Genomic DNA, 21,556 nt, shown 5'->3' on the forward strand with positions numbered 1-21,556 from the left:
TCACCGAAGCCGACGATGAAGACGACCTCCTCCAGAAGGATGTGGGTTTGTGTCATGTACGCTTTTGTTGGGATTTGTTCGCCAAAGTGGAGTGAGTGGGAGTTTGTTTGAAAAATCGATTGCATTTTCGACGTTTGTGTCAGCTGGATTTAAGCTCGATATCGATCAACGGTGGATTTACGGTGGAAAGATTGCTTCCGAAAATGCTCGCCGACGACGAACGATAATGCAATCAGAACCGGGGAGGGCAATTTCCATTTCAATGAGTTAATCGATAAACTTCCGGGGACGGAATCCGGCCGTTTAATGAGCGAAACGTCATTTCAAGTGAATCCGAAACCGTGTCATCCGAACCGAACGGACTCATTCTCATTGCGATAAAGACCTCTTAACGAGGGCCGATTAAATTCTGATAAAACTTTCAGCCGAGCGGAGTGGAAAAAGCCCAAAGTGCTCCCATCGAGTCAAGAGCCATTCAGGTTTATGTGCGTTTCCTGATGGTGTCTCTTCTCGCTGGCAGACGGCAGCAGCCCGCCTGGAGGACAACATTGAAAGCCCGTCCGTTCGCTAAGAGACACAAAAGTAAATATATTTTTAATGACTGTTTTAAAGCCGTTATCAAAGTCGGATCATTTCTACACTTCGGGTGCGCGCGAGACATGGCAACGCAAGTCCACAGCACGGAGCAACAAGAGATCTGGAAGAGCCAGCCGAGCAACAAACCAACCACACCACAGCTTCTCGACACACTCGAATGCCGGGCAGAGGTGCGAAAGGGCTGATAGACTTTTGACTTTAAAGACTTGAAAAGCTGTGCCTGAGCTTCAAACTTTGTTGGTGCGTGTTTTCGATTGTGGCAATGATGCCAGAAGGAAAATAAAAACATTTCACTTTCTTATTCCAATGATATTGTTTTGGCAATTGATGTTGTAAAGATAGCTAACGTAAAAAACAACATGTTATGTATCACACAACCCAAACCAAGTGTATTCTGATACATCAGCAGCTCATGTGACGGTGCAACAACAGCCCATCAGAGCACCGATACCAACTTTAGACGGTGGAACTGAATAAGTTGAACTATTTGGAGTCCAAGTTTGAGGATTAGGTCAGTCGCAGCCACAACCACATTTCCGACGTCGTCAAGTTGCATCATCTAGAAAAGAGGCTTCCGAGCCTCTTGAAAGGAGGCTTCCGAGCCTCTTGAAAGGAGGCTTCCGAGCCTCTTGAAAGGAGGCTTCCAAACCTCTAGAAAGGAGGCTTCCGAGCCTCTTGAAAGGAGGCTTCCGAGCCTCTTGAAAGGAGGCTTCCGAGCCTCTTGAAAGGAGGCTTCCGAGCCTCTTGAAAGGAGGCTTCCGAGCCTCTTGAAAGGAGGCTTCAGTTCTTGAAAGGAGGCTTCAGGCCTCCGAGCCTCTTGAAAGGAGGCCTCCGAGCCTCTTGAAAGGAGGCTTCCGAGCCTCTTGAAAGGAGGCTCCCGAGCCTCTTGAAAGGAGGCTCCCGAGCCTCTTGAAAGGAGGCTTCTGAGCTTTGAAAGGAGGCTTCTGAGCCTCTTGAAAGGAGGCTTCCGAGCCTCTTGACAGGAGGCTCTGAGCCTCTTGAAAGGAGGCTTCTGAGCCTTTGAAAGGAGGCTTGAGCCTTTTGAAAGGAGGCTTCGAGCCTCTTGAAAGGAGGCTTCTGAGCCTCTTGAAAGGAGGCTTCCGAGCCTCTTGAAAGGAGGCTTGAGCCTCTTGAAAGGAGGCTCTGAGCCTCTTGAAAGGAGGCTTCTGAGCTCTTGAAAGGAGGCCTGAGCCTCTTGAAAGGAGGCTTCTGAGCCTCTTGAAAGGAGGCTTGAGCCTCTTGAAAGGAGGCTCTGAGCCTCTTGAAAGGAGGCTTCCTGAGCCTCTTGAAAGGAGGCTTCTGAGCCTCTTGAAAGGAGGCCTGGAGCCTCTTGAAAGCAGGCTTCCGGGCCTCTTGAAGAAGGCTTCTGAGCCTCTTGAAAGAAGGCTTGAGCCTCTTGAAAGGAGGCTTCTGAGCCTCTTGAAAGGAGGCTTCTGAGCCTCTTGAAAGGAGGCTTCTGAGCCTTGAAAGGAGGCTTCTGAGCCTCTTGAAAGGAGGCTTGAGCCTCTTGAAAGGAGGCTTCCAGCCTCTTGAAAGGAGGCTTGAGCCTCTTGACAGGAGGCTTGAGCCTCTTGAAAGGAGGCTTCTGAGCCTCTTGAAAGGAGGCTCTGAGCCTCTTGAAAGGAGGCTTCTGAGCCTCTTGAAAGGAGGCTTCTGAGCTCTTGAAAGGAGGCTTCTGAGCCTCTTGGAAAGGAGGCTTCTGAGTCTTGAAAGGAGGCTTCTGAGCCTCTTGAAAGGAGGCTCTGAGCCTCTTGAAAGGAGGCTTCTGAGCTCTTGAAAGGAGGCTTCTGAGCCTCTTGAAAGGAGGCTCTGGAGCCTCTTGAAAGGAGGCTTCTGAGTCTTGAAAGGAGGCTCTGAGCCTCTTGAAAGGAGGCTTCCTGAGCCTCTTGAAAGGAGGCTTCCTGAGCCTCTTGAAGGAGGCTCCCGAGCCTCTTGAAAGGAGGCTTCCGAGCCTCTTGAAAGGAGGCTTCCGAGCCTCTTGAAAGGTGGCTTCCGAGCCTCTTGAAAGGAGGCTTCCGAGCCTCTTGAAAGGAGGCTTCCGAGCCTCTTGGAAGGAGGCTTCCGAGCCTCTTGGAAGGAGGCTTCCCCCTTGAAGGAAGGATTCTGAGCCTCTTGAAAGGAGGGTTTCCAAGCCTATTGGAAGGAGGCTTTCAAGCCTCTTGAAAGGAGGTTTCCAAGCCTCTTGAAAGGAGGCTTCCAAGCTTCTGGAGACTTCCAAGCTTTTTGAAAGAAGAATTCCAGGACGGAAAGAAGAAGAAAGGAAAGAAGCTTAAAAGACTCATGAAAGAAGGGTTTAAAGCCTCTCAAAAGGAGATATTCAAGCCTTTTGAAAGGAGGCTTCCGAGCCTCTTGAAAGGAAGCTTCCGATCCTCTTGAAAGGAAGCTTCCGATCCTCTTGAAAGGAGTCTTCCGATCCTCTTGAAAGAAGGCTTCCGATCCTCTTGAAAGGTGGCTTCCGAGCCTCTTGAAAGGAGGCTTCCGAGCCTCTTGAAAGGAGGCTTCCGAGCCTCTTGAAAGGAGGCTTCCGAGCCTCTTGAAAGGAGGCTTCCGAGCCTCTTGAAGGAGGCTTGAGCCTCTTGAAAGGAGGCTTCTGAGCCTCTTGAAAGGAGGCCTGAGCCTCTTGAAAGGAGGCTTGAGCCTTGAAAGGAGGCTTCCAGGCCTCTTGAAAGGAGGCTTGAGGCCTCTTGAAAGGAGGCTTCTGAGCCTCTTGAAAGGAGGCTTGAGCCTCTTGAAAGGAGGCTTCCTGAGCCTCTTGAAAGGAGGCTTGAGCCTCTTGAAAGGAGGCTTCCTGAGCCTCTTGAAAGGAGGCTTCTGAGCCTCTTGAAAGGAGGCTTCTGAGCCTCTTGAAAGGAGGCTTGAGCCTCTTGAAAGGAGGCTTCTGAGCCTCTTGAAAGGAGGCTTCTGAGCCTCTTGAAAGGAGGCTTCTGAGCCTCTTGAAAGGAGGCTTCCAGGCCTCTTGAAAGGAGGCTTCTGAGCCTCTTGAAAGGAGGCCTGAGCCTCTTGAAAGGAGGCCTGAGCCTCTTGAAAGGAGGCTTCTGAGCCTCTTGAAAGGAGGCTTCCGAGCCTCTTGAAAGTAGGCTTCTGAGCCTCTTGAAAGGAGGCTTGAGCCTCTTGAAAGGAGGCTTCTGAGCCTCTTGAAAGGAGGCTTCTGAGCCTCTTGAAAGGAGGCCTGAGCCTCTTGAAAGGAGGCTTGAGCCTCTTGAAAGGAGGCTTCCAGGCCTCTTGAAAGGAGGCTTCTGAGCCTCTTGAAAGGAGGCCTGAGCCTCTTGAAAGGAGGCTTCTGAGCCTCTTGAAAGGAGGCTTCTGAGCCTCTTGAAAGGAGGCTCTGAGCCTCTTGAAAGGAGGCTTGAGCCTCTTGAAAGGAGGCTCTGAGCCTCTTGAAAGGAGGCCTGAGCCTCTTGAAAGGAGGCTCTGAGCCTCTTGAAAGGAGGCCTGAGCCTCTTGAAAGGAGGCTTCTGAGCCTCTTGAAAGGAGGCTTCTGAGCCTCTTGAAAGGAGGCTTCTGAGCCTCTTGAAAGGAGGCTTCTGAGCCTCTTGAAAGGAGGCTTGAGCCTCTTGAAAGGAGGCTTCTGAGCCTCTTGAAAGGAGGCTCTGAGCCTCTTGAAAGGAGGCTTCTGAGCCTCTTGAAAGGAGGCTTCTGAGCCTCTTGAAAGGAGGCTTCAAGCCTCTTGAAAGGAGGCTTCCTGAGCCTCTTGAAAGGAGGCTTCGAGCCTCTTGAAAGGAGGCTTCCTGAGCCTCTTGAAAGGAGGCTTCTGAGCCTCTTGACAGGAGGCTTCTGAGCTCTTGAAAGGAGGCTTCAGAGCCTCTTGAATGGCGGCTTCCGAGCCTCTTAAAACGAGGCTTCTGAGCCTCTTGAAAGCAGGCCTGAGCCTCTTGAAAGGAGGCTTCTGAGCCTCTTGAAAGGAGGCTTGAGCCTCTTGAAAGGAGGCTTCTGAGCCTCTTGAAAGGAGGCTGAGCTCTTGAAAGGAGGCTCTGAGCCTCTTGAAAGGAGGCTTCTGAGCCTCTTGAAGGAGGCCTGAGCCTCTTGAAAGGAGGCTGAGCTCTTGAAAGGAGGCTTCTGAGCCTCTTGAAAGGAGGCTGAGTCTTGACAGGAGGCTTCTGAGCCTCTTGACAGGAGGCCTGAGCCTCTTGAAAGGAGGCTTCCTGAGCCTCTTGAAAGGAGGCTTCCAGAGCCTCTTGAAAGGAGGCTCTGAGCTCTTGAAAGGAGGCCTGAGCCTCTTGAAAGGAGGCTTCCGAGCCTCTTGAAAGGAGGCTGGAGCCTCTTGAAAGGAGGCTTCTGAGCCTCTTGAAAGGAGGCCTGAGCCTCTTGAAAGGAGGCCTGAGCCTCTTGAAAGGAGGCTCTGAGCCTCTTGAAAGGAGGCTTCTGAGCCTCTTGAAAGGAGGCTTCTGAGGCCTCTTGAAAGGAGGCTCTGAGCCTCTTGAAAGGAGGCTCTGAGCCTCTTGAAAGGAGGCCTGAGCCTCTTGAAAGGAGGCTTCCGAGCCTCTTGAAAGGAGGCCTGAGCCTCTTGAAAGGAGGCTCTGAGCCTCTTGAAAGGAGGCTTCTGAGCCTCTTGAAAGGAGGCTTCTGAGCCTCTTGAAAGGAGGCTCTGAGCCTCTTGAAAGGAGGCTTGAGCCTCTTGAAAGGAGGCTTCCTGAGCCTCTTGAAAGGAGGCTCTGAGCCTCTTGAAAGGAGGCTTCTGAGGCCTCTTGAAAGGAGGCCTGAGCCTCTTGAAAGGAGGCTTCTGAGCCTCTTGAAAGGAGGCTTGAGCCTCTTGAAAGGAGGCCTGAGCCTCTTGAAGGAGGCTCTGAGCCTCTTGAAAGGAGGCTTCCAGGCCTCTTGAAAGGAGGCCTGAGCCTCTTGAAAGGAGGCCTGAGCCTCTTGAAAGGAGGCTCTGAGCCTCTTGAAAGGAGGCCTGAGCCTCTTGAAAGGAGGCTTGAGCCTCTTGAAAGGAGGCTTCTGAGCCTCTCGAAAGGAGGCTTCCAGCCTCTTGAAAGGAGGCTTCCCAGCCTCTTGAAAGGAGGCTTCACAGTCTTTTGAAAAGAGGCTTCCCAGCCTCTTGAAAGAAGGCTTCTCAGCCTCTTGAAAGGAGGCTGAGCCTCTTGAAAGGAGGCTTGAGCCTCTTGAAAGGAGGCTTCTGAGCCTCTTGAAAGGAGGCTTCTGAGCCTCTTGAAAGGAGGCTTCTGAGCCTCTTGAAAGGAGGCCTGAGCCTCTTGAAAGGAGGCTTCTGAGCCTCTTGAAGGAGGCTTGAGCCTCTTGAAAGGAGGCTTCTGAGCCTCTTGAAAGGAGGCTTCTGAGCCTCTTGAAAGGAGGCTTGAGCTTTGAAAGGAGGCTTCTGAGCCTCTTGAAAGGAGGCTTCTGAGCTCTTGAAAGGAGGCTTCTGAGCCTCTTGAAAGGAGGCTTCCTGAGCTCTTGAAAGGAGGCTTGAGCCTCTTGAAAGGAGGCTTCTGAGCCTCTTGAAAGGAGGCTTCTGAGCCTCTTGAAAGGAGGCTTGAGCCTCTTGAAAGGAGGCTTCCTGAGCCTCTTGAAAGGAGGCTTCTGAGCCTTTGAAAGGGGCTCTGAGCCTCTTGAAAAGGCTTCTGAGCCTCTTGAAAGGAGGCTTCCGAGCCTCTTGAAAGGTGGCTTCCGAGCCTCTTGAAAGGAGGCTTCCGAGCCTCTTGAAAGGAGGCTTCCGAGCCTCTTGAAAGGAGGCTTCCGAGCCTCTTGAAAGGAGGATTCCCCCTTGAAGGAAGGATTCTGAGCCTCTTGAAAGGAGGGTTTCCAAGCCTATTGGAAGGAGGCTTCCAAGCCTCTTGAAAGGAGGTTTCCAAGCCTCTTGAAAGGAGGCTTCCAAGCTTTTCGAAAGAAGAATTCCAGGACGGAAAGAAGAAGAAAGGAAAGAAGCTTAAAAGACTCATGAAAGAAGGAGATATTCAAGCCTTTTGAAAGGAGGCTTCCGAGCCTCTTGAAAGGAAGCTTCCGATCCTCTTGAAAGGAGGCTTCCGATCCTCTTGAAAGGAGGCTTCCGATCCTCTTGAAAGAAGGTTTCCGAGCCTCTTGAAAGGTGGCTTCCGAGCCTCTTGAAATGAGGCTTCCGAGCCTCTTGAAAGGAGGCTTCCGAGCCTCTTGAAAGGAGGCTTCCGAGCCTCTTGAAAGGAGGCTTCCAAGCCTCTTCAAAGGAGGCTTCCAAGCCTCCTAAAATATGGCTTCCGAGTCTCTTAAAAGGAGGCTTCCGAACCTCTTGAAAGGAGTCCTCCGCGCCTCTCGAAAGGAACCCTCTGAGCCTCTTGAAAGGAGGCTTCCAAGCCTCTTGAAAGGAGGCTTCCAAGCCTCTTGAAAGGAGGCTTCCGAGCCTCTTGAAAGGAGGCTTCCAAGCCTCTTGAAAGGAGGCTTGAGCCTCTTGAAAGGAGGCTTCCAGGCCTCTTGAAAGGAGGCTTCTGAGCCTCTTGAAAGGAGGCTCTGAGCCTCTTGAAAGGAGGCTTCCTGAGCCTCTTGAAAGGAGGCTTCCTGAGCCTCTTGAAAGGAAGCTTTCGACCCTCTTGAAAGGAGGCTTCCGATCCTCTTGAAAGGAGGCTTCCGAGCCTCTTGAAGGAGGCTTCCGAGCCTTTTGAAAGGAGGCTTCCGAGCCTCTTGAATGGAGGCTTCCGAGCCTCTTGAAAGGAGGCTTCCGAGCTTCTTGAAAAGAGGCTTCCGAGCCTCTTGAAAGGAGGCTTCCCCCTTGAAGGAAGGATTCTGAGCCTCTTGAAAGGAGGGTTTCCAAGCCTATTGGAAGGAGGCTTCCAAGCCTCTTGAAAGGAGGGTTCCAAGCCTCTTGAAAGGAGGCTTCCAAGCTTCTGGAGACTTCCAAGCCTTTTGAAAGAAGAATTCCAGGACGGAAAGAAGAAGAAAGGAAAGAAGCTTAAAAGACTCATGAAAGAAGGCTTTAAAGCCTCTCAAAAGGAGATATTCATGCCTTTTGAAAGGAGGCTTCCGAGCCTTTTGAAAGAAGGCTTCCAAGCCTGTTGAAGGGAGGCTTGCGAGCCTCTTTATATGAGGCTTCGAAGCCTCTTGAAAAAAGGCTTCCAAACCTCTTAAAAGGATGCTTTCGAGCGTCTGGAAAGAAGGTTTCCGGCCTCTTGAAAGGAGGCTTCCGAGCCTTTTGAAAGAAGGCTTCCTAGCCTCTTGAAAGGAAGCTTCCGAATCTCTTGAAAAAAGGCTTCCGAGCCTCTTGAAAGGAGGCTTCCGAGCCTCTTAAAAGGAGACTTCTATGTCTCTTGAATGAAGGCTTCCGAGTCTTTTGAAAGGAGGCTACCAAGCCTCTTGAAAAGACGCTTCCGAGCATCTTGAAATATGGCTTTCGAGCCTTTTGAGATGAGGATTCTGAGCTTCTTAAAAGAAAGCATCAGGGCCTCTCAAAAGGAGGCTTCAGTGCCTCTCAAAAATAGTCTTCCAAGCCTCTTGAAAGGAGGGTTCCATGCCTCTCGAAGGGCGGCTCCCGAGCCTCTTAAAAGGATGCTTTAAAGACTCCTGAAAGGCGACTACCAAGCCCCTTGAAATAAGGATTTCGAACCACTTGAAATGAGGCTTCCGAGCATCTTGGAAAAAATCTTCCGAGTCTCTTGAAAAAAGGCTTTCAAGCCTCTTGGAAAAAGGCTTCCGAGCCTATTGAAAGGAAGCTTCCAAACCTCTGGAAATGTGGCTTCCGAACTTCTTGAAAGTATGCTTCCAAGCCTTTTGAAAAAGTCTTCCAAGCCTCTTGAAAGAACGCTTCCAAGCCTCTTGAAAGAACGCTTCCAAGCCTCTTGAAAGGAGGCTTCCAAGCCTTTTGAAAGGAGGCTTCCAAGCCTTTTAAAAGGAGGCTTCCAAGCCTTTTGAAAGGAGGCTTCCGAGCCTCTTGAAAGGATGCTTCCGAGCAGCTTTAAAGGATAGGCTTCTGAGCCTCTTGAAAGAAGGCTTCTGAGTTTCTTGAAAGGATGTTTTCGAGCATCTTGAAAATAGGCTTCTGAGCCTCTTGAAAAGAGGCATTCAAGATTCTTGAAATAAGTCTTTCGAGCCTCTTGAGATAAGGCTTCCAAATCTCTTTGAAAAAAGACTTCCGAGCCTCTTGAAATTAGGCTTTCCAGCCTCTTGGAAGGAGGATTGCCAGCTTCTTGGAAGGAGGCTTCCAAGCCTTTTGAAAGGAAGCTTTCAAAGGTTCATAAAAGAGGCTTTCGAGCCTTAAAAACAAACTTGCGTGATCAAATTTTCATAAGGTTCCACATTCTTGCAATATTTCATTGATTAAGTCGATTTTCTGCTAGAATTTTACAATCTGGCATCCCTACTGCAAACATTAGTTGACCAGGCTCAAAATTGGACGATAATGTGACGATAATTTCTTGAGTTCTATCACCCGTCTTCAGTATCGAACGGCAATCTTAGCTGGCAGCAGACTCCAATCTCAAACTTGAAAATCGTTGTTCCTGCGGTTCGCTGCCGACGTAGTTTTATCAGCCAAACAAAACCACCCCGGAAAACAGGGATGATGATGGGTCCTTGCGTTCGCCGTTTCATTCTGTCGGGGAACCCCATCCGAAAGAAAACAACTCGAAGCAAGCAGTGTCATTATGATCGGACGGGTCCATATCTTGGTGGCGCTCTCTCCCGTGTTTCGCCGAGATGGCCAAGGGGAGAGACCATTTGCGAACGAATGGGCCTTGCGTTAGTTAAAGGCGAAAATTGTCGCTGTCTGAAACAGGACCGTCAGCGAAGGAGCGCAGTGGTACGAGGCGGAGTCTGGTGGAGGACAGTAAAATTTAATTGGGAAAACTTTTCGGAACGCCACGTCGCACAGTTTTCGGAAAACATAAGAAGAGACGATCTCCGAAGGCGCTGCTGGGGGTGGGGCGTCTGAAGAACATCGTTAAAGAGCTACTAACCGAAAAATGAACTCGACCAGCTTTTTTCCTCTGGGAACTCTGGAGCGTGATGAGGCGTGTTGGTTTGTAAGACACCGAAATCGGCTGGGAAAAGGGTGTCGTCCGGTGGAACACCGTGGTGGGGTGGGGATGGTTCTTTATCGCCGGTACGTGTAAGGTGCCAAGATGGCACACCAGCACATATACATAGCAAAGATATGAAGCACGGTGCACCGCGGTGGGGTGGTTTTCAAAAATATTCATTAAAAATAATTTAATTATTCATCTTGAACCGTCTAAGACGAATTAAGTACTGTCCATTTAATTCCACTAGTTAATTTTCGTTATCTTTGCAGATACGTATTTTGTGGTCGTCTTCAGTCTTGTACTTGACTCGACTTGTAAGTCGAGTCAGGCATAAGACATCAAGACGACACACAGTTGTGGTCGAAATACGTATCTGCAAAGATAACGAAAATTAACTAGTGGAATTAAATGGACAGTACTTAATTCGTCTTAGACGGTTTAATACATTCCACTAAAAGAGCTTAATATATTTTTCTATTCATCTTGCTCAATTATCAAATGTATAGACTCTTTAGATTGGATTGAATGAACAACTGGATGCGATCTCAAACAAGGATAAAAAATAAACTATATTGATTTTTTGTAGCAAATTATTAATAAAATTATAACGATCATTATTTTATTTATGTTTATGAAAAATATAAAAATTATTAAAAGTATTATAAAATTTTATTTTTCAACAAATAGAATTCATGCTATACTTTGTCTTCAACCTAGCAAAGATCGAATGGCAGGTTGGGCAAATACGACCGTTCGTTGGTTGGTTGGCTCCGAGGGACACTGTTGCTGCCGTTCAGCTGTGAGGTGAATGCGAACGAACCTTCCGCACTGCAATGGTCCTGCGGAAAACGTTCACGTCCGTAAAACCCGGAGCCGAGCAAAATGGGATTCGTTTCGAGTCATTTAAAGTTACACACGGACGCGGAGTTCAATGTTCAATGGAGCGAAATTGCGCGCGTTCGGAACCGTCTTTGTCTTGTTGGCGGGGCGGCGATGATGGTGATGATGAAGCGAAATGTTACGGAAACTGTGCCGTTGGGTGCTATTGCAGCCAGGGAAGCTGGGACTGCTGCTGAAGGACAAAGTTTAAAAGCTCACGTTACAGCGTCATAAGTGATGGTAATCGTGATTGCATTTCGGGAACCCCCACCGTGGTAGTTGGTTGGGTTTAGAATGTTTTTCAGGAAAATCTCAACTTTGTTTACGATCTAAAGTGTAAAGGACAATATGTAATCAATTCGTAAAAGGTTGTAGTGAGTTTGGGAGTGCTACGAATACAAACAGAGAAGATAAACTTGAAATATGGGTTATATGAAGTGAAAAATAAATTCTGAACAAGGGGAGCATCAGCAAAATAAATATGTCATTCTCTGAATGAAATCTAAATACTGTATTCGGAATTGTTTGAGAAAGAAGGGAAAATAGAAAATCTTAGTATCATTGCAAATTTTGTTTGTAGAGCTGAGATGGTTTTACATCAGAACAACAAAAAAGGCCAATTTACCGGTTTTCAGAAGCTATCCCAAGCAACCAGAAGTTCAGATTTTACTTAAATTTACTCTTAACCGAACTAATTGGTTCACTATGGTTCACATGAAGTTCCAAGCATCCTTAACGGAACTTTAAAGTTCACTTAAAGTTCCGTTACATACAAAAAATTACTTAAAATGAGAGCTGATTAAGCCAAAATAGCCCTTCTTATCCGAACTTCTGGTTGCTTGGGATGTGTGAATAATACATGTGACTAATTAATTTTGTTTCGGAAATTGAAAGGCTTTAACTGAAGTTTGGGAAAAAGGGAAAGGAAAGTTGGAAGAACTTTAACATCAAAAGTAATTTGTTTTTCCTTCATAGATAATCCTAAAGTGATAGTCATCAATATAAACAGAAAAAAGACTGCGATACCAACATAGGCGCATGGATCAAAACAAGTGTCGTTGTCACCATAGGCCGATAACAATTGAACTTGGGTCGGCCATACCTTACTTAAGGTTGGAAACGAAATTTGTCAATAAGCAATAGACTGAAACCAGCTGGACAGAGGAAGACCCAAAGGCTCATGGCGGCGCAGCCTCCATAAAGAAATAAAAGTAGTCGACCGAAATCTATAGCTGTACATCGCTCAGGATGGAGATCCTTCAAGTCGGCTCTCTACACCAATAAATAGTATTCTTAGTTCAAGATTTAAAATTCTTGATGAGTCACGTTTTCAATATTCTGACCAATCTCCACGGGGTGATTTTTACTCGAAAAATTAATGTTTCTCAAACACAAATACTCCCCCTTTCCTCCGGCGGAATATTAAACATTCGCAAGTTATGTATTTCAATTCCAGGAGCTGCACCATTTTGCCGCTTGAATACTGAAAATTAACGGTCAGAATTCCGCTGCAGGAATCTCTAGTTGGCCTGGTGATAAAGGCAAAGGATTACCAACCCGTCAGGCATAGAAAAGCTTTCAACTAATATCTGTGAAAATGCTAATAAAATATCAAGCCGAAAAGCAGGCAAAGTTCCAGTTAGAATGAAGGGCTACGGAGGAAGAAGAAGAGTTCACTATAATCCCCTCCGCATTGACATTGTCGACTTGACCAATTGTCTGATCTTATTTGTAGACGGTTTCAATTTCTCATGAAACAGACGGGAATTACAGTGCAAAGATGTTACAAATCTTCCGTTTGTTCATTTTGCGACTACCTTACTACATACCAACAAGCAACGAAATTAGCAAAAAAGGAATCGAGCAATACGATAGAAATCTGTTAACGATGGCACTGATGGATAGGAAGGACACATCCAACACGAGAAGAACCGCATGAAGCAACATCATTCGACATTGCTTCAAGTTATTTTTATTTCACGAATTCAGTCTGGATTCCCACGAACGATTCCTCTGTACTTAAGAGGTTTCCATCTTTGGGTGTTGATTCAGAGCAATGGTGATTAAAGCTTTCCGTGAATGATTAAATTCGTTATGATTCGATTAACGAATGATTCGTTACAATAATTCATGATAACAAATAGCTACTTCCAAAAATAAAGAGTCTCATTTCCCGTTGACTGATGTCGGACAAACACCGATTTTTGAAGAAGGTATCAAATCCTACATTGCTTCAGTCCAGGCAAACGCCTACTTTCAAAGGAGGAATCACATCCACAAATCCCTTATTCCAGCCCAATACCTATTTTGAAAGAATGGATTGTATTCTCCATTGCCTAATTCTGAGCGAACTGCTACACAGTTTAAAAATGTTACAGCTTATATTATTACACGCTCCATTCGATTCGATTCATTTTTCCATCACATTTTAAAATTACAGCCTGTCATTACTATGGGGCTTATATTCAATATGCAAGAAAAAGTTGGATGTAAAATTAGAGACTATTGGTCCCAAAAATATGGGTTCAAATATTTCCATGAAGAATAATATTCAGAATTTTAAACTGTGTACTGTTATATAAGAGATCACATCCGCCATTGCCTTACACCGATCAAGCTCCCACATTTTGAGAAAGAATTACATCCACCATTGCCTTAACCCGGGCCATTGCTTTACCCCGGGCGCGCCTTTTAATAAGGGATCACATGCGGCATTGCTTTAATCCGACCAAACGCCTACTTTGAAAGAAGGGATCACATCCACCATTTCTCTAATCCGGGCAAGAAACTGTTTTAAAAGGGGGATCACATCAACAATTGCCTTAGCCCGGTCAAGGTCCTACTGTTGAAGAAGGGATCACATCCACGGCTGCCTTAAACCGAGCAAGCGCCCACTTTTAAAGAAGGAATCACATCCACCATTGCTTTAGCCCGGGCAAAAGCCTACTCTTGAAGAACGAATCACATCCTTCATTGCCTTAATCCGGAGAAGCACCTTCTTTCAAAGAAGGGATCACATCTACCATTGCCTTAAACCCGGCAAAAACCAACTTTGTAAAAAGAGATCACATCCACCATTGTCTTGATGCGGTCAAATGCCTAGTTTTAAAGAGGAAGCACATCCACCATTGCCTTATTCCGGGCAAATGCCTATTTTCAAAGAAGGGATCACATCCACCATTCCAATATTCCATTCAAACTCCAACCTTCAAAGAAGGAATCACATCCATCATTGCCTTATCCCAGACGAGCGCATACAAATAGATGCGTTGTTTTTGATGACGGAAACACAACAATCGTTGCCTGTCACTGGGCAAACCATGAACCCAATTGAGGGATAACAATTATCATTGATTTATACTCGACAAATTCATACGTTCTACGAAATGATTATATATTTTTAATATTATTTTCGACCGGTATTCACCATTCCGGATTTTTTTTTGATAGGGTCAATTGACATAATGTTATTTGGCATAACGCCATTTGGCATAAAGACCACTTGGCATATGGTCATTTGACATAAAAACTAGAGATGGGCATGACGGATCACTTTGACGATCGGATCAAATCTGGGTCATTCATTCTAATGATCCGGAGCTTTCAACCGGATCGGATCCTTAGAACAAAACGCAAGATGAATGAAGAATAGTGAAATGTTAGTTATTCAGGCTCACACTTTTGAGTCGTAATGACAACGACTTAACCCTTTCTTGTTCACAAGCGTATGGAGTACAAACAATGAATTTTTCAATTTATCATTTCCTTAGAAATGGTCAAATAATTTACTGATCTGGTAAACCGGATCTTCTAAAAAATGATCCACGAATCATTTACTCCCTGTGTGTGCAATTTAAAATTAAGCCATATCACCTTTATGCCAAATGGCCTTTACGCCAATTGACCTGATGCCAAATGGCGTTATGCCAAATGATTTTATTCCGCAGGATTGTTCAAGGAAATTTCGAAGAATTTCCCAAGAAAATTCCGAAGAATATCCCAAGGAAATTCCGAAGAATTTCCAAAGGAAATCAATCATTAAAAATGTTGTGGGAATCAAATCCAATAAAAATATAGCCACGCTGATTCGCGCCACCACCAGCTAACATGACTTTTGACTTGACGCCGAGAATGTCGCAGCCACAAGTCGAACGCCAAACGACCATTTCGACTTATCGAATTTTTCGGTCAAATCACACTTTCAGCTAAATGACCACTTCGATCGAAAAGGAAGAGTCATTTGGCCCAAACCCATTCGGTCGGAAGCAATTTGGCCGAATGCCACTAGGCCGAAAGTTGTTTGGCCGAATATACCATTTGGCCGAACAGACCATTAGGTCGGAAGTCATTTGGCCGAAAGGGTTATTTGGCCGTAAGGGTCGTGTGGCCGAAAGGATCATTTGGCCGAAAGGGTCGTTTGGACGAAAGGGTTATTTGGCCAAAAGGGTCATTTAGCCGAAAGGGTCGTTTGGCCGAACGGGTCATTTGGCCGAAACCCATTCGGTTATATGCCACTAGGCCGAAAGTTGTTTGACCGAATATACCATTTGGCCGAACAGACCGTTAGGTCGGAAGTCATTTGGCCGAAAGGGTCATTTGGTCGAAAGGGTCGTTTGGCCGAAAGGGTCGTTTGGCCGAAAGGGTCGTTTGGCCGAAAGGGTTGTTTGGCCGAAAGGGTCGTTTGGCCGAAAGGGTTGTTGGATGGAAGGGTCGTTTTGCCGAAAGGGTCATTTGGCCAGAAGAGTCGTTTGGTCTATTCGGCCAAACGACCCTTTCGGCCAAAGGAACCTTTCGGCCAAATGACCCTTTTGGCCACATGGCACTTTCGTCCTAATGACCCTTTCGGCCTTATGATCCTTTTGTCCGAATGACCCTTTTGGCCAAATGACCCTTTCGGCCTAATGACCCTTTCGGCCTAATGACCCTTTCGGCCAAATGACCCTTTCGGCCAAACGACCTTTTCGGCCAAATGACTTATGGCCAGATTGGTTTCGGCCTAGTGACATTCGGCCAAATGGCGGCCAATGACCTTTCGGCCAAACGACCTTTTCGGCCAAATGACTTATGGCCAGATTGGCTTCGGCCTAGTGACATTCGGCCAAATGGCTTTCGGCCGAATGGGTTTCGGCAAAATGACCTTTTCCCATCATGAAAATGTGGATCTTAGGTTTGAAAAATGATAGAAGCTATATCATATCATTGTAAAACGCGTTAATTTTATACAGAAGTTATTCTACCTTGACTACTGTCTGATCACACTTTGTAGACGGTTTTAATTTCCCCAAAAATAGACGGGAATCGTGATCCGACGGTGTTTTAAATTGTCCTTTCAGTACTGACGTACAGCATAAATTATCACCCAACCGGCGGTTGTTAGATTTTCTAACAATTCTGTATAAGAATCTACCAAAACCTGTATGAGAACAGGGCATATGCGAAATTGTTAGATTCTTATACATAAAATGTAAGCTATCAAACAAATATTGTAAGAAAAGCTTACAAAATTGTTAGATTCTTATACAATACTTGTATAAGAATCTAGCAATTTCGTATATGCCCAGTTCTTATACAGGTGTTGGTAGATTCTTATACAGAATTGTTAGAAAATCTGACAACCGCCGGTTGGGTGTAGTAATTCGAAGAGTGCATCCTACACCACCCCCAGTGCCTGATTTATCCAGAAAAGGACCTCGGGCTGACAATGTGCGGAGACCTCTAAATGTACAAAAAGGTTAATTTTGGCACTTATGGTTTTGTGGACACACCTAAAAACAAGGTGGGTGTTTTGGTTTCCATTGAGACATGTGCACGCAAAAAAAGCGTTCATGAATTCGTGAACAAAAAGTTCCGGTGTATTTTTTCGTGAACAACAACCAAGGATTCGGGAACAAAGTCACGTTTTCTGGAACGTTCTGGAATTCGGGAACGCTTTTTTTTGCGTGTGGATTCGTTTACACAAATTAAAATTTTTGAAATACAGTACAATCGTAAACGATATGTTCACCACTTACCTTGTGCATCGGCGTTCCCCAGAAATCGTTCAGGAACACATTCTTGATGGACGAGTGCGGCCTCAGGTCCCGGTTTTCCTTGATTGCACTGATGTCGTCGAACACGAAGCCACAGTTGAGACTGTTGTGGTAGCACAGAACGCAGGTGAGCGCAATTAACGCCCCATACAAGTGATGAGACGACATTTCGATTTTTTTGTATACTTCTTTGCTTATATTTTGTCAACCAACATATATATCTATCTTCTTAATTTTCTCACACCCTAAATACCGACGCAACGATCATTTGTATACTAAATTTAGCCTAGAATAAACTTCTTTTTCTAATACTAATAATGCGCCAAACTGTACCGCCAAAAACGAATTTCCTCCTTTCAAGGGCTCTGCGGCAGCGCCGTTTCGAAGTTCCGGCGTGAAAAAGGGTAATGCGAAAGGGACCTTCTGTCGTGGGGACCGGAAAATTGAATTAAGCTCATAACTTGACATCGGGATGTATGCCGCACTCCCTAAACCCGACCGACCGACGCCGGAACGAGATCTCTTTCTTTGCGTATGCCGACGCGCCTCCGATGTTGTTTTATCTGGGGAAGCAGAGAAAAGGAGAAGAAACACAAATCGGATTAGGTTTTATAATGCATTAAATATTTAAATCGTGCCTCAACACTTTTCGCTTGCGCTGGATGGGAATGGCCCCGAGTTCCATTTCATCCGATTTCGAGAATATAATCTAAGATCATGGTTCGGGAAAAAAATGTTTGTACTAGAGAATAATACCAATATTTGATTTCATTGAATAATAGAAGATTTATATTTTGAGTTACTTAGTTAAAAAAAGAACGAATAATTAAAAACAAATCTCAATTTAATTCCAAAAAATTGACCTTAATTACAAAAATTAAATCTAAATCTAAATCCAATTTCAACTATTACTACAAATTCAAATCTATTTCAAACCTAAATCCAAATCCAATCTCAATATCAAATCTAATTGAAAATCCATATATTTTCTAATAAATTCAAATATGTAGGTATCCGGATTTAATTTCAGAATCCATCCAACTTCTCCAATAATCCCAACATTGTTGAGTTCAATCCATGCAATTTTCCCTTCAATCGTAATCCAACCGAAATTGACCTCCCAACAGAAGTCTATTCAGTAGATGCACTTTGACATTGTCAACACAACTGCCAGCAACCACCGGCAGATAACAGAACGGGAGAGAGCACATTTGTTGTATCATCATTATCGGCGATTTGGAATCGGAAAACTTTTCCTTCCCACTCATGTTCCGCTCTGTTTCCAATAATGGTGGCTGACCAGAGCCAGAGATGTGGCGTACGTAGCAGAGCTTCCTATCAACAATAATATGGCAACAGCGGATAAGCAAACATATAGCGCACTTAATACCAGAACAGTAAACACACCACCAACAGTGGAAATGTATTCGGCGAAATCGAGACGGGGCGCGGTGGTGGGGTTCCCTAAATTCGCGCGCTCATGATGATGGGTGGTGGGTAGCAAGGAACAAATGGACGGTATTGTTTCTAGCATTACAAAAAGTTTAAAATGGTTTGTTTTCTCTGCTCTCGTACACAATTTTTTATTTCGCTAGTGCGAATGTTCCGATCCTTCAGTTACCTTCACAATGCAGCGGTGTAGAATGGAGAGGAAACATTTTGCGAGCTGGTGGTTTGTTTAGGTGTTTGTTGAGTGTTGTTGATTTAGACTTGGAAGTAATTGTAGTGGGCGAACTTTGCCGTGCACTGAGCGTTTGAAGTTGAACGGAAAGTCAAATCGTTAATTTTGTTTGATTTAAAGTAATAAAACTGCCAAGTTGTCTTGATTAATTGCTCGTTTCGGAGAAACTTGTTAAAGTACATTAAGTTTAAATTTTGAATTTTGGGGGAAGCTATGTCTTCGCCAAACTTGGAATACGATAGTTTCAATCATAATACTACATGGGAAAAAAAATTACCATTTCAAAGAAACTCATAGCTAACTATCATTAGATATTTCATTAGATTTCGAAACGATGCTTTCAAAACTTGTTCCAAATTATAATCAAATCTATTAAATGAATCATTCTGTCTGGAAAGCATTTCCAATGTGTTTTTCCTTACTTCTATTTTTTTAAAGTAAGCACTTCGCATTTTTAGAGAATGAATCAAATGTCTACGGTGCTAGCACGGTGAATTAGTCATCATATTAAAAATACATTTGAGTTGAAAAACGCCGTAGCACTGAGTGAATTTTATGCATATTCGTCGTTCCAAGGATTCCTTTTTATCATCTTCATAGGTTATTAGTGATATAATATGCTTTTTCTGCAAACACTTGGTATATAGAATCCATCTCCCAAGAAAATTCCTCATCATGCATGCCACGGCTGCTGATGTTGATCACTTAATAAACAAGCATTCGCCCGGTCTTCGCATATTCCGACAGAAGGCTTTCTCCGTGGTTGATGCAAAATATAACTAATAAACTAAAACTTTTCCCACCTGACGAGGCGAGAGCGGAAGAAGCTGACTATATTCCAAGCGCACACACTATCTCTGATGCCGTAAGGTGGTGGAAAAGCAACTGAGCGTACCGGCGGCGTGGCGGATGCTACGCTGCCTCTGATGCTGATGATGATAATAACGTTGTCGGTAATCAACATCTTTGGCATCGCCGAAGCACTTCGGAGCTTCCGTATATTCACTAACAACCATCCTTCTTGGCCGATCCCATCGTACTCACGTAACATCGCATGGCATCGCACCCAGCCAGTACCATTCAGGGCTTCCGTTGACGAACTTTTGAACTTTTCATGCGGCAATATTTTGCTGCCATAGCGCTCTCAGGTAAAGACATTTCCCCAAAAGCAGAGGGAAGTGATGAAACTGTGGCTAAGTGTCTCCGAAGCGAATCGTAAAAAGAAAAACACTGCCACTGATCCCTGCCATCCCGCTGAATATGGTGACGTGAGGAAATTAATTTTGACTGCACGTCCAAATCCTCGTTTACTGATCCACCTAATTCACGTGCCCTGTCCCGGCGGAATTACCGGATAACCACCGCCGGAGCACAGGTGTTCATCGGGGGACAGACAGGCGAAATGGAGCAGTCAGTTTCGGGGATTATAAGACTTACGACCGGCAAGCGACGGTGGCGATGACAAACGTCGGAGCAGCAGCGGTCGTGTGACGATGACGATGATGACGAAGGTGGGATTTGGTGAGTGAAATTCCGGCGAATTACCAAGGATTTTTACCTGGAAAGCTTGATGAGATCGTTGGATTCAGTGTTAATATTTATGGCAGTGGCTTTGGTCGCAATTAATATGCAAGTAGCGACCTAAGTTGTTTTGTTAAGTTCTGAATAGTATGATTGAGCGGCTTTTTTAAGACAGTACGGTATCAACGTACTTATAAGATAGAATAAATGACATTTTTCACTGCTAAAGTAGCTGGTTCAGTGAAATTGAAAATATTATAAGCACATTGTAGTAGTTGGATATACATTGGGTATTTGGAACTTCGATGCTATTTCTTGGAATTGATTCTATTTCATTCCGGTATAATTTTCTCTAGTTAAAAAACAAACGGAGCTTTTAATTAATGCAGGCACTTTTTGAGGTTTCTAATATTTTCATAATTTTCATAATTACCGTCTGAGAGAGACCTGAAACAAAATATAAAATTTTTGACAATAATTCTCATTGTTTATTCTGTTGTAACATGTGCAAAGTTGCATTGGGTTTAAATTAGATAAGAACGAAAAAAAAAATACTGAAGAAATACAATTAAGAGTAATAACCGTGCCCTTTTCATGTATTAGATAAACTAAAAAAACTTGGGTAAAAATTTTGCAGCGATTTTTTTTTAAATAGAAATTGTATTTTGGCCATAACTTTTGATTCCATAGCTCGAGAGCCCATTCTCTGAAATAAAAATATTCCAAATTTGGTAGAAATCGGTCCTGCTGGGGGTTGGAAGTTACACTGATTTTCTCATTTTCATAGGAGCACTGCTCCCAACTTTTCCAATGACCCACCCACCCCCTTTGGAATCTTCACCTAAAGATTAAGAATGTGTGTTCCAAATTCGGTTAAAATCAGAAGTAGTTAGAGAAGTTAGAGTGGGGCGTCATGGTCAATTTTTCAAATCAATGGTTTTTCCAAAGCCCTCTTGAAAGGAGGCTTCCGAGCCTCTTGAAAGAAGGCTTCCGAGCCTCTTGAAAGGGGGCTTCCGAGCCTCTTGAATGGAGGCTTCCTTCCTCTTGAAAAGAGGCTTCCGAGCCTCTTGAAAGGAGGCTTCCGAGCCTCTTGAAAGGAGGCTTCCGAGCCTCTTGAAAGGAGGCTTCCGAGCCTCTTGAAAGGAGGCTTCCGAGCCTCTTGAAAGGAGGCTTCCGAGCCTCTTGAAAGGAGGCTTCTGAGCCTCTTGAAAGGAGGCTTCTGAGCCTCTTGAAAGGAGGCTCTGAGCCTCTTGAAAGGAGGCTTCCAGGCCTCTTGAAGGAGGCTTCTGAGGCCTCTTGAAGGAGGCTTCCGAGCCTCTTGAAAGGAGGCTTCCAGGCCTCTTGAAAGGAGGCTTCTGAGGCCTCTTGAAAGGAGGCTTCCGAGCCTCTTGAAAGGAGGCTTCTGAGCCTCTTGAAAGGAGGCTTCCGAGCCTCTTGAAAGGAGGCTTCCTGAGCCTCTTGAAAGGAGGCTCTGAGCCTCTTGAAAGGAGGCTTCTGAGCCTCTTGAAAGGGAGGCTTCCGAGCCTCTTGAAAGGAGGCTTCTGAGCCTCTTGAAAGGAGGCTTCCGGGCCTCTTGAAAGGAGGCCTGAGCCTCTTGAAAGGAGGCTTCCTGAGCCTCTTGAAAGGAGGCCAGAGCCTCTTGAAAGGAGGCTTCCTGAGCCTCTTGAAAGGAGGCTTCTGAGCTTCTTGAAAGGAGGCTTCCAGGCCTCTTGAAAGGAGGCTTCCTGAGCCTCTTGAAAGGAGGCTTCTGAGCCTCTTGAAAGGAGGCTTCTGAGCCTCTTGAAGGAGGCTTCCGAGCCTCTTGAAAGGAGGCTTCCGGGCCTCTTGAAAGGAGGCTTCCGAGCCTCTTGAAAGGAGGCTTCCGAGCCTCTTGAAAGGAGGCTTCTGAGCCTCTTGAAAGGAGGCTTCTGAGCCTCTTGAAAGGAGGCTTC

General features: G+C 45.3%; 1 protein-coding gene across 14 annotated transcripts in view; it reads right to left on the reverse strand.

The window, feature by feature from the left end:
• Nucleotides 1-21,556, reverse strand: part of LOC134226894 (protein O-mannosyl-transferase Tmtc3-like) — a 741,179-nt gene that overhangs the window by 677,355 nt on the left and 42,268 nt on the right. For 12 of the 14 annotated variants that reach the window (XM_062707982.1, XM_062707987.1, XM_062707985.1 and 9 more), the window contains one exon: nucleotides 16,406-16,986. In XM_062707982.1, the coding sequence (XP_062563966.1) occupies nucleotides 16,406-16,591 (186 nt within the window). In that variant the 5' untranslated portion in view covers nucleotides 16,592-16,986. The remainder of the gene's footprint in view (nucleotides 1-16,405; nucleotides 16,987-21,556) is intronic. The other 2 variants (XM_062707986.1, XM_062707989.1) reach the window with 2 other exon arrangements.

This window comes from Armigeres subalbatus, chromosome 3 (genome assembly GCF_024139115.2).
Source record: "Armigeres subalbatus isolate Guangzhou_Male chromosome 3, GZ_Asu_2, whole genome shotgun sequence".
In the NCBI taxonomy this organism is placed as follows: domain Eukaryota; kingdom Metazoa; phylum Arthropoda; class Insecta; order Diptera; family Culicidae; genus Armigeres; species Armigeres subalbatus.